Raw genomic sequence first — 22,753 nt, 5'->3', positions numbered from 1 at the left:
CATTGTCTGTTGAAAAGACTTTCCTTTCCCACTGAGTTGATTTGGTACTTCTGTAAAATATCAAACTACTTCATGTTTAAATTTATTTAATCTTTATGTTTTCCTTTTACCTTCTCTTAACATTCTTTCACTGGAGGTGGTGGTGGTGGATATGTTTTCCTTATTTTACAGTTGAGAAAACCAAGGCTCACAGCCGTTCAAGAACTTGTCCAACGAGACAAAAGCTGGGGACTAGACCATAGAACTACAACTGAATCATAAAAAAAATTGTTTATTTTAAGCCTATTTCATCCCATGAAAATATTATTAAATGGACACTTTTTCTGAAGGTGATGTAGTGAGAGAAGTGAATCATGAATTTTTTAATATTTTAATACTGGTGGTATTTTTAGACTGCCTGCTAAACACATGCTTCCTTTGTAGGCTTATGTATGTCTAAAGCAATCTCTATATTATGTATCTTTGGTTTGAAAGAGTAAAAAATTATAATAATTGCTTTGCAAAATTTGGTAAGAATAATAACTTTTAGCCAAAGTTGCTTGTTGGTAAGAATAATAGCTTTTAGCCAAAGTTGCTTGAACTTTAAGAATGTATTTCCCTCACCCTGATCTAAAAAAAAAAAAAAAAAATTTTTTTCTCTGATTTTTTCAGAGAAATAAAGCAGTAAAGGTACATATAATGAAGACAGATTTAAAATTATCAACTACTCTTGTAGCTACTCTTATTCTTTTTTTTCTCTTTCTCCTACTCTGTTATATACTTGAGCACCCAGCCTATCTTTAAATGCTTGTACCATCTTCTTTTCCAATCTTATGAAAGCAGTTTTCTGGCAACCTTGATCACTTGCTGAGACTAGGACGACCTCAATTTTCTAGTTCTCCAGATCACCAAGCTTCGTCCCCTCTCCCCCACCAAATGATCAGTCTTCTGTTCCCACCTCACTTGCCCAACTGTGACTCACAAATAAATGGCCTATCTTTTTGGATCACTACTCCGGTAAGAACTGCCTTTCCCCACGTATAGGGAGGCAACTTTATTAAAAACACTGGTCCACAATATAATTATCCTTAGAGATGTCACAAGTAAAGTATCTATATCTGGTGAATAACTTCGGATAAGAGGGTCACACAGCTATTTGAAGCCAACCTGGGGCCAGGGCTCATGTCTTCTTGATAACTTCATTATTCTTCTCCCATACTGCATGTCCTCCCCCAAATATCTATTAAACCAAGATACTATAAAGTGAGAGTAGGTTAACTATTCCCCACTCCAAGATGCAAAAACTTAGGTCACAGTGGGGAATGTGTTAACAACCAGTCAGAGATTTCCTGAGACCAAGTCTGTTAGGCTAGCCATTATTTCTCCTTTGCCCTTTATCAAAACAGAGAACTAAAAAAAAAAGTGTCATCAACTCAAGGACAAAATACACATATCCCAATGACTATTTTTTATTATAAGAAAGTTATGTGCTCTGTGTGCACGTTAAGTGCTACCAAATAGCATACTTTGTAACCTCCTTTAGTGCCTGTCAGAGGCCTAGCTAGTGAGTGGTACCTGATCAATAGTCTTGGGATAAGAAAGTTTCTCATCAAAAAGAGTAGAGAAAGCTTATCAGTGTCCTTCCTAAGAGAAAGACATTCTGTAGTAGTTTTAATATGATAAAGATACCTTAGCACTTAAACTAATTGTTCTTGAGAGACAAAGTTGGAAGATTTACACTTCCTGACTTCAAAACTTACTCAAAGCTCCATAATTGAAACAGTCTGGACTGGCACAAGGATAGACATATGGAACTGAGAGTCCAGAAACAAAACCTTACATTTATGGCCAATTGATTTTTGACTAGTGTGCCTAGCCAGTTCAGTAGTGGAGAAAACAGTCTTTTCAACAAGGTGCTGGGACAATTGAATATTCACATGCAAGAAAATTTAGGCCCTCTACCTTACACATATACAAAAATAAACTCAAAATGGATCAAAGACTTAAATCTAAGAGCAAAAACTATAAAACTTAGACAAAAGCACAGGTGTTAGTCTTTGTGATCTTGGATTAGGCAAATGGCTTCTTAGACATGAAACCAAAAGCACAAATGACAAAAGAACAAATAGACAAACTGGACTTCATACAAATTGAAAACATCTGTGCTTCAAAGGACACATCAAGAAAGTAAAAACCCACAAGAATGGAAGAAAATATTTGTAAATCATATATCTGATGAGACACAGCTAGAATAGACAAAGAACTCTTATAATTCAATAATAAAAGTACAAATCACTCAATTAAAAAATGGGCAAGGAATATGATAGACATTTTTCCACAGAAAAAAATATAAATGGTCAATAAGCATATAAAAGATGCTTAGTATCAGTCATTAGGGAAATGCAAATCAAAACCACAATGAAATATCCCTTCATATTCCATGGTGTGGAGAAACTGAACCCTCAAACCTTGGTGAGAATGTAAAATGGTGCAGTCCCTTTGGAAAAAGTTTGGCAGCGTCTCAAAAAGTTAAACATAGGGTTACCATGTGACCCAACAATTCCACTCCTAGGTACATATCCCAAAGGACCGAAAACACAAAAGACTTGTATATGAATGTTCATAGCAACACTATTCATAATAGCTAAACAGTGCTAATAACCCAATGTCCATCAACTGATGAATGGCTAAACAGAATATGGTATATCTATATAATAAAATATTATTTGGCAAATAAAAAAATAACTGATACATGTTATAAGATGGGTGAACCATGAAAACATGCTAAGTGAAAGAAGCCAGACACAAAAGAACACACATTATACTGACTCCATTTTTATGAATGTCCAGAACAGGCAAATTTTATAGAGCCAGAAAATAGATTAGTAGTTGCCAAGGGATGGGGAGTATGGTGAATCAGGAGATACAGTGTTTCTTTTTGGGATGATAAAAATGGTAATGGTTGTATAATTTTGTGAATACACTAAAATGAAATGAATTGTACATTTTAAAATGGAAGTTTTATGGTATGTGAATTATATCTCAATTAAAAAAAGAAAAAGACAAGCAAGCATAGCATACCTTAAAGTTTTCCTAAACATAAAACAAACAAAAACTTGAACCCTTTTTTATGGCTTGAATTCAATGTTATCAATATTACCTTTTTCTTCTTCAACAATAATAATCATAATGATAAAAATAGCAGATACTTATTAAGCACTTACTAGGCAGGCAGCAAGCAAGCATTTTATACTTGGTATTTTCTCTCAAATCATCTCAATGATCTTGTACATGGAGTTATTATCCCATTTTATAGAAAGGAAAATGAAGGTAAAAGAGGCTCAGTAATTTGCCCCAGGTTATATAAAGGCAATTAAGTTTGACTCCAGAGGTTCTATTATGCAATTTTGTCTTCCTTAAAACAGTGACTTATTGGTCTCAAGTACTAAGTTATTTTTCAATGTATTATGTTGTTTTTCTTTCTATCACCATCAATGAATTAGATATCATTTCAGGACCCAGTATTAAATAATGATCTTAACCTCCTTATCTTGTTGAGAACAGGGCAAAGACATAAGGAAATTCCTATATGACAAGTTTTTATTTGTATCAAATTACAGAGTACCATAGGTAAATATAAGATTATAATTTGAATACTATAACTTATAATTTGGCAAATTATTTAATTATCCAAAGTTTATTACATGTTTGAGTATGCACTAAAGAGGTTATTTGGCATAACTTGGCAAGATAAATTCTTCTGTACCTTATTTGACCACTTATCATTTATATATGTGGTACACATATATGTATGTATGCACATACACACATACATATATACATACACATACTCCTAAATTAAGTATACTCGTATAAAAAGCTGAAGATTGATGTTTTAGAATTAAGTCCTGTTTAAAAATCTATTATATTAAATCACATCTGCATTCAAAGCAGAAATGTAAAAAAACTGATCAATTTGCTAAATACACATGAATTTACAAAGTAATTGAAAATGAAATAAAAATTTCCATTGAAATGTTATATTCCTGTTTAATCAACATTTAAGTGGCACTATCAAACTATGGAAATAGACATTATTTTTTTAGGTTGTTGAGAGAATAAAGATTCTACTGAGAATTACTGTACCCTCCAAATTAAGAATGAATATTATTATAGTAGGAAAAGATGGCAGATAATTTTCTTCTTTATTAATATGGGAATTCTCAGGAAGCAATCAGGGCAGTATCTGTTCCACTGGGCTTGGATTTCCTGCATTTCTATCAGTGGAAATCTGGCTTCTCAGGAAAAGTGCAGCCAGTCCGCCTAATTATGACGCTTGCTGCGTAGTGACCAGCACGGATGCATTCAGTCAGGGGCTTGTCAGAGACCAGCTGAGACAGAAAACCTGGAACACAGACAAAAGGGAAGAACATGAGTATTGTCTAATAGCGTCAGAAATGTCATATTGGGTCAGGCCAAAAAGTGGTCTATGTACCTATCTCTTTCTTCAGTCTTGATAGTAAGTGTTAAACTCCAAGTGTTAGAGTCCATGTGGAAGAATTCTTCCCCCAAACATCACAGGTTTTCCTCAACATTTTTTTAAAAATTTTTTTAACGTTTATTTATTTTTGAGACAGAGAGAGACAGAGCATGAACAGGGGAGGAGCAGACAGAGAGGGAGACACAGAATCCGAAACAGGCTCCAGGCTCTGAGCTGTCAGCACAGAGCCCGACGCGGGGCTCGAACCCACGGACCGTGAGATCATGACCTGAGCCGAAGTCGGACGCTCAACCGACCAAGCCACCCAGGCGCCCCTCCTCAACATTTCTTTTAAAGAGCTCAAGTTGGGACATGACAATTCACCATCAAGTCATTCTAGTCTTTGTAAGCCAAAAGTATAATCACACTTTCCTTTAGTTTTGAGATTAAGAGGTTGTGAGTAAGAAATACCGGCCAAATAATATTATCTTGGGTCTTTACAGCTGAGAAGGTATTAGTTATTCCCTCACTCCATCTCTCTGGATTCCTTCTGTGTTGTTATTCCTAGCATATGCTTTTGCACAAAACTCTATCGTATTGATATCTCTCCAAGTACAAATTTAAGAGTTGAAAAGTTATAAAGGACCTTACATCTCCCTTTTACTCCCAGAAGCAACTGTGAAATAATTTCTATAGTCAAGTGCCATGGACTAGTTGACATTAAAATAAATGTGATAAAGTAGAAAATAGTGTTAAGGACTTCTGTTTCTGACCACAAAGAAATAAAATAAAAGCAACCAGATTTATCCTTTTCCAGAAACTACTAACATTAAAGACAAAGTATATGAAGGAAAGTTTTTCAAATACCGTAAAAGATTCATGAAGGGAGGGAAACAAATGGGGTAAACTATAAAATTGCTCTAGCTTACCACCTAGAGAGAGTTACCAGGCCACAACACAAGAAACAACAACCTAGGGAGAGTTCAACAGTCTCATTGAGTTGACAGGATGGATTTGGGAGTCTAAGTAGGACAAAACTAATAGGCAAACTGATCAGGGAAAAAAAGAGAGAGAAGATGTAAGTTGACATTATTGAGGATAAGAGATGTGATGTCACTATAGAATCTACATACACTAAAAGAATAACAAAGAAACATTAACAACGTTATGCCAATAGATTTGGTAAATTAGATGAACTGGACAAATTTGTGGAAAGACACAAGTTATCAAAGTTCAGGAAGAAATAGATAGCCTGACTAGTCTTGTACTTACTAAACATATTGATTTTATAGTTAAAAAGCTTCCAATAAAGAGAATTCCAGGTCCAGATGTTGTCGCCGGTGAATTCTACCAAATATTTAGGGAATAAAAATAGTATCAATGCTATACAATAACCTCTTTAGAAAACTGAAAATACTTCCCAACTTATTCCTTGAGGCTAGCATCACTCTGATACCAAAAAAAGAAATAAAAAAAAAAAAAAGAAAAAAAGATGCAAATATTTTAAAGAAAATTTTAGCAAAGCAAATCCAATAGTATATTAAAAAAGATAATAAATTATTATTATCTTAGGAATGCAAGGTTGGTGTAACATTCAAAAATCAATCAATGTAATTTACCATAACTAAGAAAACCATAAGATCATCTAATAGAAGAAGAAAAAGCAGTTGGCAAAATCCAAATACATTCCTAATAACAACTTTCAGCAACCTAGGAATACAAAGGAACTTCCTCAACCTGATAAAGGGCACTTAGGAAAAACTTACAGTTAAAATCATTCTTAATGGTGGATGGTGGAATGTTTTCCCCTTAGGATCAAGAACAAGACAAAAATGTTTGCTCTTAAACAGTGTACTGTACTGAACACTTTAGCCAGTACACTAAGGCAAACAAAAGAAATAAATAAAAGTTGGGGCGCCTGGTGGCTCAGTTGGTTAAGTGTTGGACTTTTGATTTTGGCTCAGGTAATGATCTCATGATTTGTGGGATCAAGCTCCGTGTCGGGCTCTGAGCGGGCAGCATGGAGCCAGCTTGGGATTCTCTTTCTCTCTCTGTCCCTCCCTTGCTCTCTCTTTCCAAAATAAATAAACAGACATTTTAGACATTTTATTTTTTTTAATGTTTATTTTTTTTTTGACAGAGAGAGAGATAGAGCATGAGCGGGGGAGAGGCAGAGAGAGAGGGAGACACAGAATCCGAAGCAGGCTCCAGGCTCTGAGCTGTCAGCACAGAGCCTGACATGGGGCTCGAACTCACAGACTGCGAGATCATGACCTGAGCCGAAGTCGGACGCTCAACCAACTGAGCCACCCAGGTGTCCCTAAACAGACATTTTAGAAAAATAAATAAATAAATAAATAAAAGGTATCAAGTGCTTGCTTTGGCAGCACATATACTAAAACTGCAACGATACAGAGAAGCTTAGCATAGCCTCTGAACAAGGACAACAAGCAAATTCGTGAAGTGTTCCATATTAAAAAAAAAAAAAGCATTAAGATGGAAAAAGAAGGGAAGTTGTCTTTGTTTGCAGACGGCATGTTTGTCTATGTCTATGGTTCTCAATGGGGGTAATTTTGCCCCCCACCAGAGGACATTTGGTAAGGTCTGGCAATTTCTGGTTGTCACAGCTAGGGTAGAGGGTGCTGCTGGTATCGAATAAGTAGAAAGAGGGATGCTGTTAAATATCTTACTGCGTCTATAATGCTGAGATTGAGAAATTCCTGGCCTTTGTAGAATATCTTATAGAATCTAGAAAAAAATTACTGGAACTACTAAGTGAGTTTAGTAAGGCTGCAGGGTACAAGATCACTATACAAAAATCAACTGAATTTCCATACTATATACACACCATACTGTGTGTGTATATATAGCAAGATATACCAGCAATGAACAATTAGAAATTGATAGTAAAAATCCCTTTTAACATACTATCAAATATGTGTAATACCTGATCAAAGTGTAAGACCTGCACACTGTAAATGACAAAACAATGCCAAGAAAAAGGAAAGAAACCTATATAAATGGAGAGATATAAAGTGTCTGTAGATCAGAAGATTCAATATTGTTAACAGCTCTAAGAAATTTTTCTATGGATTTAATGTAATACCAATAAAAATTCTAGCAGACCTATCTTTCGTTTTTTTTTTTTTAAGTTTTTTTGTTAAGTTTACTTATTTTGAGAGAGAGAGAGAGAGCATGTGGATGTGAGCAGGGGAGGGCAGAGATAGAGGGAGAGAATCCTAAGCAGGCTCCATGCTGTCAGCACAGAACCCAACGTGGGGCTTGATCTCAGGAACTGTGAGACCATGACTTGAGCTGAAATCAAGTGTCAGGTGCTTACATGACTGGGCCACCCAGGCGCCCCTCCAGCAGGCCTTTCTTATAGAAACTGTTAGCTGATTCCAATATTTATGTGGAAATGCAAAGGACTAAGATTAGTCAAAACACACCTTTGAAAAACAAGATTCCTTTAGTTACAACTTATCACAGAACTAAAATAATCAAGACACTATGCTATTGGCATAAGGATAAACAAACAGATCAATGCACCTGCACAGAGTCCAGAAATAAACCTACTTCTATATCATCAACTGATTTTTGATGAAACTATCAAAACAATCCAGTGGAGAAAAGATAATCTTTTTTAAACATTTTTTTAAACATTAAAAAAAAATATTTATTTATTTTTGACACACACAGAGAGAGAGAGAGAGAGAGAGAGAGAGAGAGAGATTGAGAGCATGAGTGAGGGAGGTGCAAAGAGAGAAGGGAGACACAGAATCTGAAGCAGACTCTAGGCTCCAAGCTGTCAGCACAGAGCCTGATGCGGAGCTCGAACTCTGGACCGCAAGATCATGACCTGAACCTAAGAAGGGACACTCAACCGACTGAGCCACCCAGGCGCCCCGAAAAGATAATCTTTTAAACAAATGTTCTTAGAACAGCTGGATGGCATATTTGAAAAAACAAACAAACAAACAAACCACTTCAACCCTTACTTAACATCATCTACAAAAATTAATTTGAAATGGGTCACAGATCTAAATGTAAGAGGTAAAACCATTAAATTCTGAGAGGAAAACATAGAAAATCTTAGTGATTTGGAATTTGCCAAAAATCTCAAGTAAGACATAAAAAGTACAAAATTTTATAAAGGAAAAAATAACTGCGCTTTGTCAAATTGAACACTTTACACTTCAATAACAAGAAACAACACAATAAAGAATGAGCAAAAGTGTTGAACTAACATTTTAGCAAAGAAGATGAACAAATGCCAAATAATATATTACTGCCAACCTGCTAGAATGGCTAAAATTAAAGACTGACCATAACAAGTGTTATCAATGGTGTGGGTGAATTGGAATCCTCATATACTGATGGTGGGAACATAAAATTATAAGACCACTTTGAAAACCATTTGTCAGTGTCTTAAAAAGTTAAACATACATTTACCATTTGACCTAGTCATTTTATTTCTAAGTATTTAACCCAAGGTCAGTGAAAGCATATATTCACACTAAAGATGTGTAGTGAATGTTCACAAAAGCTTTGTTTGTAATCTCCCCAAACTGGAAATGATCCAGATGTGGATGAGAAGAAGCAGGAAGGCAGGATTACAAAACAGCATGGGGGTAGTGGATATGTCTATAGTGATGGTTTCATGGGTGTATGCCTCTGTTAACATTTGCAAAAATGTACACTTTAAATATGTGCAGTTTACTGTATACCATAGTACAATAAAACTATAAAAGATGAAAAAAAAAAAAAGAGAAAGTGTTGTAGTTACAAATAAGATAGGTCAAAAACAGAAGAATCTGGGGCTACTTTCCCTCCAGAGGAAACCTGAACTGTTGTAGCAGACTCAAATACTCAGAAGAATGGATGATAATGAGAAACTGTTCTGTAGCCAGACTTCCAGGCTGTTCCCTAGGCCCTGGCAGCCTGGTGGGGGTGAAGATTAATTGAGAAGCTGTGGTATAAAGACCTGTAGAGAGCATTATAAGAGATTTACGTCCTTTCTTCTCTACCTTTCTGACCACACAAGCTTTTTTCCTGTTAGATGTGGGGAATGCTCTGTATCTAGTAAAATAAGTATTCCCAACCAAATAATAAAGTTAATTTGGTTAATGGAGTGATATATTTTGAAGACATTTGCTTAGAATGTGAAGTCACTCCCTCAAGAGGTTTAGTAAGAGTATTTTATCATTGAGTTTTCAGGTAACAGTCAAAGGTCAATATTAACTTTCCGCCAAGCTGCGAGGCTAAAATGCTCAGCCCACACAGTGAATGGAGCAGACGCCAAATTCAGAGTCAGATCAGCTTACAATGGAAACACGTCTATTAGAAGCCTTATAAGCAACATCTGTTTTCCTCATTCCTTCTGGTATGATCTTTGTGAGAAAAAGGAAAGCTTATGTTTATGAAATATTTTTGTAAAGCATAAGCACCAGCATCCTCCTTCTAAGAGAATAGCTAGTTGATGACTGAAGTGAAGTACTCTGAAGAGACATTTGCTTTGACAAGTGGAAAGCCAGGATGCAGAAAAAAGCTAAGACCTTTGCCCTGGGTGAATAACAGTTTTCAATAATCTATTTAGAAAAACCAACTGAGGTGAACTACAGATGTTATATAATCAATTATAAGTGGACCCTTCATAAAGTAGCTGATGTGAATCTTTTTTTGTGTGTGTGAATCTTAAAAGTTATGGAGAATGGTTTAAATAAAGAGAACTTCGGTTTTATGAATCATAGGGAATCATTTTATCACATGGATAAATATTCTAAGATAGTTTTTTATTGTGTACAACATACATAACCTAAAATTTAACATTTTAACTATTTTGAAGTGTGCAATTCATGGCATTAAGATTATTTTGCAATGTTGTGTAACTATCACTTCTATCGATTTTCAGAACTTTTTTATCACTTCACCAGAAACTCTATATTCTTTAAACAATAATTCTCTACTTCTGGCCTCTGGCAACTGCTCCCCTACTGTCTGTCTCTATGAATTTGCCTATTTTAGGTACCTCATATGAATAGGATCACACAATATTTGTTCTTTTGTGTCTGGCTTATTTGACTTACTGTAATGTTTCTCAATAGAATTTTGTTTTAAATCAAAATATATTTATTTTTTTAGAAATAGAATTTGGTGATTCAGCACTTACTTATAACACCCAGTGCTCATCCCAACCAGTGTCCTCCTTATTGCCCCTCACCCCGTTAGCCCTTCCCCCCCCAACCCAACACCCCACCAGTAACCCTGTTTGTTCTTTGTATTTAGGAGTCTCTTATGGTTTGTCTTCCTCTGTTTTTACTTTATTTTTGCTTCCCTTGCCTTATGTCCCTCTGTTTTGTATCTTAAAATTTTTTTTGCTTTTTTTTCTTTTTAAAAAATTTTTTAATTTAATTTTTTAAAATAATTTACATCCAAATTAGTTAGCATATAGTGCAACAGTGATTTCAGGAGTAGATTTCTTAATGCCCCTTACCCATTTAGCCCATCCCCCCTCCCACACCCCCTCCAGTAACCCTCAGTTTGTTCTCCATATTCAAGAGACTATTATGTTTTGCCCCCCTCCCTGTTTTTATATTATTTTTGTTTCCCTTCCCTTATGTTCATCTGTTTTGTCTCTTAAAGTCCTCATTTGAGTGAAGTCATATGATATTTGTCTTTCTCTGACTAATTTCACTTAGCATAATACCCTCTAGTTCCATCCATGTTGTTGCAAATGGCAAGATTTCATTCTTTTTGATTGACAAGTAATACTCCATTGTATATATATATACCACAACTTCTTTATCCATTCATCCATTGATGGACATTTGGGCTCTTTCCATACTTTGGCTATTGTGGATAGTGCTGCTATAAACACTGGGGTGCATGTGCCCCTTCGACACAGCATACCTGTATCCCTTGGATAAATGCCTAGTAGTGCAATTGCTGGGTCGTAGGGTAGTTCTATTTTTAGTTTTTTTAAACAATTTTTTAACGTTTATTTATTTTTGAGACAGAGAGAGACAGAGCATGAACAGGGGAGGGTCAGAGAGAGAGGGAGACACAGAATCCGAAGCAGGCTCCAGGCTCTGAGCTGTCAGCACAGAGCCCGACGTGGGGCTCGAACTCACGGACCGTGAGATCATGACCTGAACAGACTGAGCCACGCAGGCGCCCCTATTTTTAGTTTTTTGAGGAACCTCAATACTGTTTTCCAGAGTAGCTGCACCAGCTTGCATTCCCATGTATCTTAAATTTTTTAAAGTTTATTTATTTTTGAGAGAGAGAGAGAGAGAGAAAGAGACAGAGTGCGAGTGGGGGAGGGGCAGAGAGAGAGAGAGAGAGGGAGACACAGAAGTTGAAGCAGGCTCCAGGCTCTGAGCTATCAGTGCATAGCCTGACTTGGGGCTTGAACTCGTGAACTGCAAGATCATGACCTGAGCTGAAGTTGGACGCTTAACCAACTGAGCCACTCAAGTGCCCCATGTTTTGTAGCTTAAATTCCACATATGAGTGAAATCATGTATTTGTCTCTCTCTGACTTATTTTGCTTAGCATAATACACTCTAGTTACAACAACATTGTTGCAAATGGCAAGACTCCATTTCTTTTTCATGGCTGAGTAACATTCCACAGAATATATATACTACATCTTCTTTTTCCATTCATGAGTTGATGGACATTTGGGCTCTTTCCATACTTTGGCTATTGTCAATAGTGCTGCTGCTATAAACATAGAGGTGCATGTGCTCCTTTGAATTAGCATTTTTGTGTCCTTTGGATAAATACCTAGCAGTGCAATTGCTGGGTCATAGTGTAGTTCTATTTTTTTTTTTTTAATTTTTAATTTTTATTTAATTTTATTTTTTAGTTTACATCCAAGTTAGTATATAGTGCAACAATGATTTCAGGAGTAGATTCCTTAGTGCCCCTTACCCATTCAGCCCATCCCCCCTCCCACACTCCCTCCAGTAACCCTCAGTTTGTTCTCCATATTCAAGAGACTATTATGTTTTGCCCCCCTCCCTGTTTTTATATTATTTTTGTTTCCCTTCCCTTATGTTCATCTGTTTTGTCTCTTAAAGTCCTCATTTGAGTGAAGTCATATGATATTTGTCTTTCTCTGACTAATTTCACTTAGCATAATACCTTCTAGTTCCATCCATGTTGTTGCAAATGGCAAGATTTCATTCTTTTTGATTGCCGAGTAATACTCCATTGTATATATATATCCCAACTTCTTTATCTATTCATCCATCGATGGACATTTGGGCTCTTTCCATACTTTGGCTATTGTGGATAGTGCTGCTATAAACATTGGGGTGCATGTGCCCCTTTGAAACAGTACACCTGTATCCCTTGGATAAATGCCTAGTAGTGCAATTGCTGGGTTGTAGGGTAGTTCTATTCTTAGTTTTTTGAGGAACCTCCATACTGTTTTCCAGAGTGGCTGCACCAGTTTGCATTTCCACTGAATATAATTTTTTAAGTTAGAATTAAAAAAAAATTTTTTTAATGTTTATTTATTATTGACAGACAGAGAGAGACAGAGCATGAGCACGGGAGGGACAGAGAGAGGGGGGGAGACACAGAATCCAAAGCAGGCTCCAGGCTCTGAGCTGTCAGCACAGAGCCTGACGCGGGGCTCGAACTCACAAACCACAACATCGTTACCTGAGCCAAAGTTGGATGCCCAATCAACTGAGCCACCCAGGTGCCCCTAAGTTAGAATTTATTATTTTTTTTGCATTTATTTATTTTGGAGATACAGAGTGAGACAGAGAGTGAGCAGGGGAGGGGCAGAGAGAGAAGGAGACACAGAATCTGAAGCAGGCTCCAGGCTCTGAGCGGTCAGCACAGAGCCTGATGCAGGGCTCGAACCCACCAACCGTGAGATCATGACTTGAGCCAAAGTCAGATGCTCAACTGACTAAGCCACCCAGGCGCCCCTCTAAGTTAGAATTTTTAATTATTACTTAACCTAAAGTATATTCTGAATAAAAACCTTTATTTGGAAATAATTTCAAATTCACAGAAAAGTTGCAAGAATAAAAATAATGTGAATAGCACCTATATATCCTTTACCCAGATGCACTTAGTGTTAACATTTTGCTCCTTTGTGGATATATACCCTCTCTTTATATAGGTTTTTCCTATATAAACTTTCTCCATTCGAGAGCAAGTTGCATTTATCATGGCTCTTTACCTTTAAATACATCAGTGTTTCTTTCCTGAGAATATGGCTATTCTCATATACAACTACGGTTATCAACTTCAGTAACACAGAATACTGTTATCTAATCTTACTCTCCATATTCCAGTTTTGTCAAAGACTCAATAATATTCTTTTTTAAAGATTTTTTTTTTATTCTTAAGTAATCTCTACACTCACGGTGGGGACTGAACTCACAATCTTGAAATTAAGAGCAGCATGCTCTACTGCTTAAGTCAGCCAGGTGCCCCCCATTAATGTTCTTCATAGCACTGTACTTCCTTCCAGCATATAATCTAGTATAGGGTTTCTTGTGCTTTTGGTCTTCTTTAATCTCAAACATTTCCTCAGTCTTTCTTTGACTTATGAGACAGGGACATTTTTGAAGCATATATTCTCATTTGGGGTTTATCTGATATTTCCTCATGATTTAATTTAGCATATTCATTTCTGGTCAGAATATTACAAAATTATGTTGTGTCCTTCTCAGGGTATTATATTTTGAAGCACATTATGTCCAGTTGCTAGTCACTGGTGATGTTAATTTTGATCACCTGGATGTTCATATACTTTCCAATGCTTTGCAATGACAAAGAATGCCACAGTATTTTTTTGTGTAGATATTTTTGTGTTGGTGTAGGGGGGTGTATCTTCAGGATAAATTTCTAGAAGTGGAATTTCTGGGTAGAAGAGTAAATATGGAAGCAGTTTTGTTAGATACAGCCAAATCCTCCATTTTATATTTCCACTAGCAGTGTTTAAGAGTGCTTGTTTCCCCACAACCTCACCAACAGAGTGTGCTGTCAAGCTTTTGAATTTTTGCCAGTGGGTTAGAAATGATATCTCAGTGTAATTTTAATTTGCATTTCTCTTATTATGAGTGAGGCTGAACATCCACGTATTTACTTATTCATTTACTTACTTATCTAAAAATATTTATTTTGAGAGTGAGCTCGTGCACACAAGTGGGGAGGGGCAGAGAAAGAATCCCAAACAGGCTCTGCGTCATCAGCACACAGCCCGACATGGGGCTCAAACTCACAAATCGTGAGATCATAACCTGAGCCGCAATCAAGAGTTGGATGCTTAAGTGACTGAGCCACCCAAGCACGCCTGAACATCTCTTTACACGTCTAAAGAACAAATCCCTTTCTCTGAATTGTTTGCTGTTTTCCTATTCTTCTAAAGGACTTTTGGTCTTCTGTTACTTTTAAAAGTTATTTACATTTTGGGGATATTATTCTAATAAAGTATTTTCTTAGGAAGGGAAAAATATCAACAATAACAGTATGCTATTAATATATACAAATACTGTGTCAGCAAGGAAACTAAAATGCTTATTCATATCTTATTCACTGAATGTGGTGAATTTTAGAGTGTGGTTGGCACACACTATAGCAGATAAATATGGCTTGCAGATATATATCAAAAAAGAAGTTTCCTCTCTTTTAGTAAAGACTTTGGGCCTATCAGGAATTCAACAAGAAAATCTTAAATAGCTGACTTGGCATGTATGCTCCACATGAAAAGTCCCCTAGGAACCCTTTTTCCTGGTGCCTTTTTCTGGTTCTTATGGTCCTTATCAGTACATTATCTTGATAATGAAGGGTAAGGCTCTGTATATATGCCTTCCAACATAGTCAAGAGAACAGAAACAGGAGGTATAACACTGAAGAATAAGAAATATCAACATAGATTTCCAACCAGGAACTCATATGCTGAGCCAGTTGTTCTTGCCTTTCTACTTTGGTTCCTTCTCTCTGGGATCTGTATAACTCCTTTCTAATCCTTTTATGGATTAGAAGGCTTATTCCATGACCTCTGGACTTTTATGAAATTTGGGTTATTTCGTGGACCTTAGGTCTCCAGCTGTTGAGGCATATGGTAGGTGAAGGTTTCTCACTGACAATGAATTTGGTTCCTAGGGCTAGTGTTGGCTGGCTCTGAATCTTGCAACAATCACAGATCCAGAGCTATCAGAATAAACCTCTGTCCATTAGCAATTAATAACGTTTATTACCTTCTGGTTACTTTCATTTGGATTTTTCTTTTCCTGATGTTAAGGAGAACAATCCATTTTAGCATAAATGAATGTAGTGTCTGAGATGAGACCCACAACATGGGCTTAAACTGTGCAGAGAGGAGGCGCTAAGCTAGTTTCGTCAAAGCACAGAGAGGTGGGATGGCTGGTATGGGCAAAAGGCAATATAATTTCCTACCTTAATTTGTCCATTTCATGTAGTTACTGTAGAAGAGATATAATACTTAGAATTTTCTCAGTGTCTTTACAGAAAAGTGATAAATATTGTCAGTAGGTAAGAAAGCTTTAATCAAGAGACTTAAGAGCTAGGGATATTTTAGAAAGAAATGAACAAAGTCTGTAAATCAATTTTTTCTTTTTCATATATAGTTCCTTCACCAATAGTTGTCATGGTGGGTAAAACTAAAAGCCCAGTAGACTCCATTATTGTTCATTCAACAATAATGTTGAATTGTGTTCAATGTTGAACATTCAATGTTCAACAATGTTCAACAATGTTGAACAATATTGTTCATTCACAACAAAAAGAATGACTTAGCTTTTTCTGGTTGTCATCAAATAAGAAAGCTGTACCACACAGACTTTATGAACTTGGAAGAATTAAAGTTTGTTTTTTTTTTCTTTTGTTTAAGAAAAAAATTTTTTAACGTTTATTTATTTTTAAGAGATAGAGACAGAGCATAAGTGGGGGAGGAAAAGAGAGGAAGACACCGAATCCGAAGCAGGCTCTAGGCTCGGAGGTGTCAGCACAGAGCCCGATGTGGGGCTTGAACCCATGAATTGTGACATCATGACCTGAGCTGAAGTTGGCGCTTAGCTGACTGAGCCACCCAGACGTCCCTGTTGATTGATTACTGATTTAATTTCATTGCTAGTAATCACTCTGTTCAAAATTTCTATTTCTTCCTGATTCAGTTTGGGAAGTTCATATGTTTCTAGGAATTTATCCATTTCTTCTAGGTTGTCCAGTTGGCATATAATTCTTTATAATATTCTTTTAAAATCCTTTGTATTTCTGTGGTGCTGGCTTTGTTTCTCCTTCATTTCTGGTCTTATTTATTTGAGTCCCCTCTCTTTTCTTCTTGATGAGTTTAACTAAAAGCTTATGAATTTTGTTGATCTTTTCAAAGATGGAGCTTCTGATTTCATTGATCTGTTCTATTGTTTTTTAAGTCTCTATTTCACTTATTTCTGCTCTAATCTTTATTATTTCCTTCCTTCTACTGGTTTTGGGCTTTATTTGTTCTTTCTTTTCTAGTTTCTTTAGGTGTAAGGTTAGGTTGTTTACTTGAGATTTTTCTCAGTCCTTGAGGTAGACCTGTATTGTTATAGTCTTCCCTCTTAGAACAGATTTTGCTGCATCCTAAAGATTTTGGACAATTGTGGTTTTGTTTTCATTTGTCTCCATGTATTTTTTCATTTCCTCTTTGATTTCCTGGTTGACCCATTCACTGTTTAGTAGCATGTTATTTAGCCTGTATGTATTTGTGCTCTTTATGGATTTTTTCTTATGTTTAATAAAGAAAAGATAAATAAACAGAAAGGAATCCAAACATAATACTAAAAAAAAGGCATCAAACTACAAGGAAGAGAGCAAGAGAAGAAGAAGAGAATAGAGAAGAACTACAAAAAACAATCAGAAAACAAGTATCAAAATGCAATAAGTACATACCTACCAATAATTACTTTAAATGTAAAGGGACTAAAGGCTCCAGTCAAAAGGCATAGGGTGACTGAATGGATAAATAAACAAGACCCATCTATATGCTGCCTAGAAGAGATTCACTTCAAACCTAAAAACACATGCAGATTGGAAGGGAAAGGATGGAAAAACAATTACCATGCAATGGAAGGAAAAAAAAAAAAAAGCCAGGGTAGCAATGCTTATATTGGACAAAATAGACTTTAAAACAAAGACAGTAACAAGAGACAGAGGAGGACACTACATAATGATAAAGGAAACAATCCAAGAATAAAATATAACAACTGTAAATACCTATGCACCCAACACGGAAGCATCTATACATAAAGCAACTATTAACAGACACAAAGAGGGGAAAAAAAAAAAAAAAAACAGATGCAAAGGAAGAAAGTGACAATAATACAGTAACAGTAGGAGACATTAACACTCTACTTACATCAGTGGATAGATCCAGACAAAAACCAACAAGGAAACAGTGGCTTTGAATGGCACATTGGACCAGATGGACCTAATGTATATACAGAATATTTCATCCAAAAACACCAGAATACACATTCTTTTCAAGTGCACATGAAACATTCTCCAGGACAGATCACATGTTTGGGCACAAAACAAGTCTCAATAAATACAAAAAGAATAAAATCTTATCATGCACCTTTTCTGACTATGATGGAAAAATGAACTTTTAATAATTCATCTTTTACAAGTGTTAGCATCTTATATTATTCTCAAATTGCTTCTCCAATGATACTGCATAAGTACATATCAGTGATTATCTCTTTACTTCTTGCACAGTCCCCAAAGACTTTTAATATATAGTAGACCACAATATGTGTATGGAGAGTAAAACATTTTTTTACAGTTTAATTATCTTGGGGCGCCTGGGTGGCTCAGTCGATTAAGCGTCCGACTTTGGCTCAGGTCATGATCTCGCGGTTTGTGAGTTCGAGCCCTGCGTCAGGCTCTGTGCTGACAGCTTACAGCCTGGAACCTGCTTCAGATTCTGTGTCTCCCTCTCTCTCTGCCCCTCCCCTGCTCACTCTCTTTTAATAATAAATAAACATTAAAAAAAAAAAGTTTAGTTATCTTGAGAGAGAGAGAAAGAGAGAGCATGCACATGTGAATGGGAGAAAGGCAGAGACAGAGGGGGAGAGAGAGAGAATCCCACGCAGGCTCTGCATTGTCATCCCTGAGCCTGACATGGGGGCTTGAACCCACAAACCTTGAGATCATGACCTGAGCCAAAATCAAGAGTCGAATACTTAATTGACTGAGCCACCAAGGCACCCTGGAGAGTAAAACATTTTCTTTTTAAGTTTATTTATTTTGAGAGGGGGGTGATGTGAGGGGCAGAGAAAGAAGGAGAGAGAGAATCCCAAGCAGGCTCTGTGCTGAAAGCATAGAGCCTGATGCAGGGCTTGATCTCATGAACTGTGAGATCATGACTTGAGCTGAAATCAAGAGTGAGACACTTAACTGAATGAGTCATGCAGATGCCCTGAGAGTAAAACATTTTAAAGCATTTGTAGAATATATATAATTTTCTTTAAAAATCACATTTTATGCTAAGTTTAAATTCTTATACATTTAGACAGTACTTTGTTTACCTGACAATATATACAAATGTATATGTGTTTGAAGTAGTTTTTAAGCCATGTAATTCACTAACCATGTGAAACAGAGTATTATCTCAGGCACAAGACTTCAAGCAATAGCAGCTGCCATGGTCATGCATATTACATGTACAATGACCACCCCTCATGACTTCACTACGAGCCTATTTAGTTTAATAAAGCAAGGAAAAAGATTTTTTTTCCTGATTGTAAAAGTAATAACCAACAGATGTAGAAAAAGTAGAAAAAAAACCCCAGCAGAATTAAGAAGTAAATAAAACACACACATAGTCCCATTATAAAGAATAATCAATGCTATTTAATATAGCATGGAGAGCCTAACAAGAGTAATAAGACTAAGAAAAAAAATTAAAAAGTGTAAAAATCAAAATAAACTTGTCATTATTTTCAGTTAAGAATATTGTATATAGAAAACCCCAAATAGTCTATAAATTATTGGACTTAAGAGACTTTGGGAAGATTGCTGGCTATGAGAAAAATATATCAGTAACACAAAGACAAAAGAAATTTGAAAAAAGATACAAAAGCATTATGCCAGTCTCAAATGAAGAAAATTATAAGCCCTTATCAAAAAACATTATAATGACCTAAATAAATAGAGAGATATGCCAGGTTCTTGGATTAGAAGATTGATCAATGCAAATTCAATTTTTTGTTTTTTTTTAAATGTTTTATTTATTTTTGAGATAGAGGGGGAGAGACAGAATACGAGTGGGGGAAGGGAAGAGAGAGAAGGAGACACAGAATCCATGAAGCAGACTCCAGGCTCTGAGCTGTCAGCACTGAGCCCAACGCGGGGTTAGAATTCATGAACCTGAGACCATGACTTTGAGTCGAAGTAGGACGTTAAATCGACTGAGCCACACAGGCGCTGCTGATTAATGTAAATTCACAGTCTCAACAAGGTTTTGAGGAACTGACAAGTTGATTCTAAAATCTGTATGAAAGGGGTGCCTGCATGGCTTAGCCAGCTAAGCACTCTGGATTCTGGCTCAGGTCATGATCTCACAGTTCATGAACTCGAGCCCTGCATCATGCTCTGCGCTGACAGTCTGGAGCCTGTTTGGGATTCTCTCTCTCTCTTTCTCTCTCCCTCTCTGTATGTTCCTCTCATGTTTTCTGTCTCTCTCTCTCTCGAAATAAATAAACTTTAAGCTTTTCTAGAGGAAACATAAGATGCTCAACCTTATTAGTAATGAGGGAAAATGCAAATTAAAACAACAAAAAGATTCTACTATACATCCACTGGATTAGCAAAAACTTAAAAGTTTGACTATACCACTTGATGATGATGCCTTGTAATCTTTGTACAAAGCTGATAGGAGTTAAAATTGGGAGGAGTGAGTTGGGTAAATGATTTGGCATTACCTAGTAAAGGTGACCAAGCATTTTCACAACTACGTATACATCCTAGAGAAACTCTTGCGTTAGGTAGGACACATGTATCAGAGTATTCATAGCTGCATTGGTAATAATAGCTAAAAGCTAGAAACAACTAAAGTGTCCATTAACTACAAACTGAATTCATCATAGCATATTCCTATGATGGAATTCAATAAAGTATGTATGCGAACATAGGTAAGTTCTCACATTGTTTAGGAATATATTAATATATCATAAATTTAAAATAAAAGAAAACAATTAGTAAATACTTATTTCTGGTGCAGGGGAACCAAATTGGGGTGAGGTATACAGGGGCTTTAAAGATATTAGCAGTAAAGAGGCAAAGGTATTAGTAAATAAATGTTTTCTTTCTCAGCTGGGTTGTAGGTAGAGGCCTCTTCATATTATTATTATTTGTATTTGATTATACATTTTATCTATTACTTTATAAAATGTGCCACTTCAAAACTTAAAAAAATTAGTAAATAACAACATTTAACATTTCTCTGTATATCTGCCAAGATGTATAAACATACGTATACACATGTATGCATATATATGTGTCCCTGTGTGTATATATAGTGTATATATACATACATATGTATCTTGATATCATACTATTAGATATTGTCATGTAGCCTTTTTTCACTAAAAATATGTTATCTAGACAACGTGATACCATTTTTCACTTAAGAGATTAGTAAAGATAAAAATAGTTAATACATTGTATTATCAAAGAGAGTGAACATAATTATATACTGGAGTGTAAATGAGCACTCTTTGAAGGGCACTTAGGCAGTGTCTATCAAAACTACAAGTGCACAGGGGTGCCTTGGCTGGCTTCAGTTGAAAGAGCATGCAACTTTTGATCTTGGGGTCGTGAATTTGAGCCCCATGTTGGGTGTAGAGATTACTTAAATAAAACAAACTTAAAAAACAAACAAATAAACAAACAACAACTTTAAGTGTACAAAGCCTTCAAGCTCAGCAATTCTACTTCTAAAAATTCGAAGTGGCCTCTAAGCTATATATATGCATATATGTGTACAAAAGCGTAAGTACAAGGACATCTACTACAGCATTGTTTGTAATAAAAATGACCAATTTAATATTAATACTATACTGTATCTAATATACAGTCTATGTTAAAGTATCCTCACTTGTCACAGTAATATCCTTTATAGATTTTTTTGTCTGCTTCAGAATCTAATCCAGGATCATAGTTCCATTTTGTTGTCATGTTCCTTTTAGTCTCTTTTAATCTAGAAAAGAATCCCCTCTCATTCAACATTTCAAAACTGGCATTTTTGAAAAGTCCAGCTAAGCTGTTTTGCACACTATCTCTCAATTTGGGTTTGTCTGATGTTTCCTCATGATTAGATTCATTCAGGTTTAACAAGTTTGGCAGGAGTATCACAGAAATGATGCTGTATCCTTCTTAGGGTATTTCACTGAGGGTACATGGTGTTGGTTTGTTCCATCCTCGGTGATGTTAAGTTTCATCACTTGATTAAGGTAATGCCTACCATGTTTCTTCTTTAAAAAGTTATATGATTTATGCTTAGTAAAATCCATCAATTTGTAAAGGAGAGAGATTAAATCCATGGAATGGAATAATACAAAACAGCCACAATGAGGTAGATCTTTATATGCTGCTATGAAACAATCTCTAAGATATGAGAAAATGAAAAATCAATGGTACAGAACAGTAAACACAGTATATATTATTCACATTTGATAAAAACTGGGATATGTGTACATACACAAACTTGTATATGTGCAGGTTACTTCTGGAAGGATTTACAAACACTAGCAAGTAAAGCTGCCTCAGGGAGGGGAATTAGAGGATTGGGGTAGGAGAAATGCTTACTTTTCATTGTATCTATTACTTCTATTATATATGTATATATCCTTTATGTACTATTGTATTTTCTACTTCCTATTATTCCTGCAATAAAAGTTTATTAGGATCATTTTGCCATATCTTTAAATACTCCTAGAAATCATGCTTTTTAAATGTGGATATAGCATAATTGACTTAATCCCATTATTGGATATTTAGGCTGTTTCTATTTTTTTAAATATAAATAACACCACAATGAATATCTTTATAACATTCTTATGACATTAATCATTGTGCATATTTTTAATTTCCTTAGGATAAGTTTCTTTAAGGGTAATTAATAATTTTTCAGGCTCTATACACATACTGCCAAATTTCTTTTCAAAAAGATCTCATTAATGTACATTCCCAATAGCATTCTTGCTATTAAAAAGTTCTGTTTGATAATTTGAAAAGTAAAAGGCAGAATCTTGTTTTAAT

The 22,753-nt window shown here is 35.7% G+C and overlaps 1 protein-coding gene and 1 non-coding gene across 9 annotated transcripts in view; one reads left to right on the top strand and one right to left on the bottom strand.

The window, feature by feature from the left end:
• Window positions 1–4,009: 4,009 nt before the first annotated feature.
• Window positions 4,010–22,753, bottom strand: part of ADK (adenosine kinase) — a 517,703-nt gene continuing 498,959 nt past the window's right edge. For all 8 annotated transcript variants that reach the window (XM_042909145.1, XM_042909147.1, XM_042909148.1 and 5 more), the window contains one exon: window positions 4,010–4,384. In XM_042909145.1, the coding sequence (XP_042765079.1) occupies window positions 4,260–4,384 (125 nt within the window). In that variant the 3' untranslated portion in view covers window positions 4,010–4,259. The remainder of the gene's footprint in view (window positions 4,385–22,753) is intronic.
• Window positions 6,831–6,937, top strand: LOC122202867. The gene has a single exon (XR_006194924.1). It is a non-coding gene; the product is annotated as a U6 spliceosomal RNA (small nuclear RNA).

The sequence above is a fragment of the Panthera leo genome, chromosome D2, assembly GCF_018350215.1.
Source record: "Panthera leo isolate Ple1 chromosome D2, P.leo_Ple1_pat1.1, whole genome shotgun sequence".
NCBI lineage: Eukaryota > Metazoa > Chordata > Mammalia > Carnivora > Felidae > Panthera > Panthera leo.
Note: the sequence above shows the minus strand (reverse complement) of the source record. Positions and strands in the feature narration are given on the sequence as shown.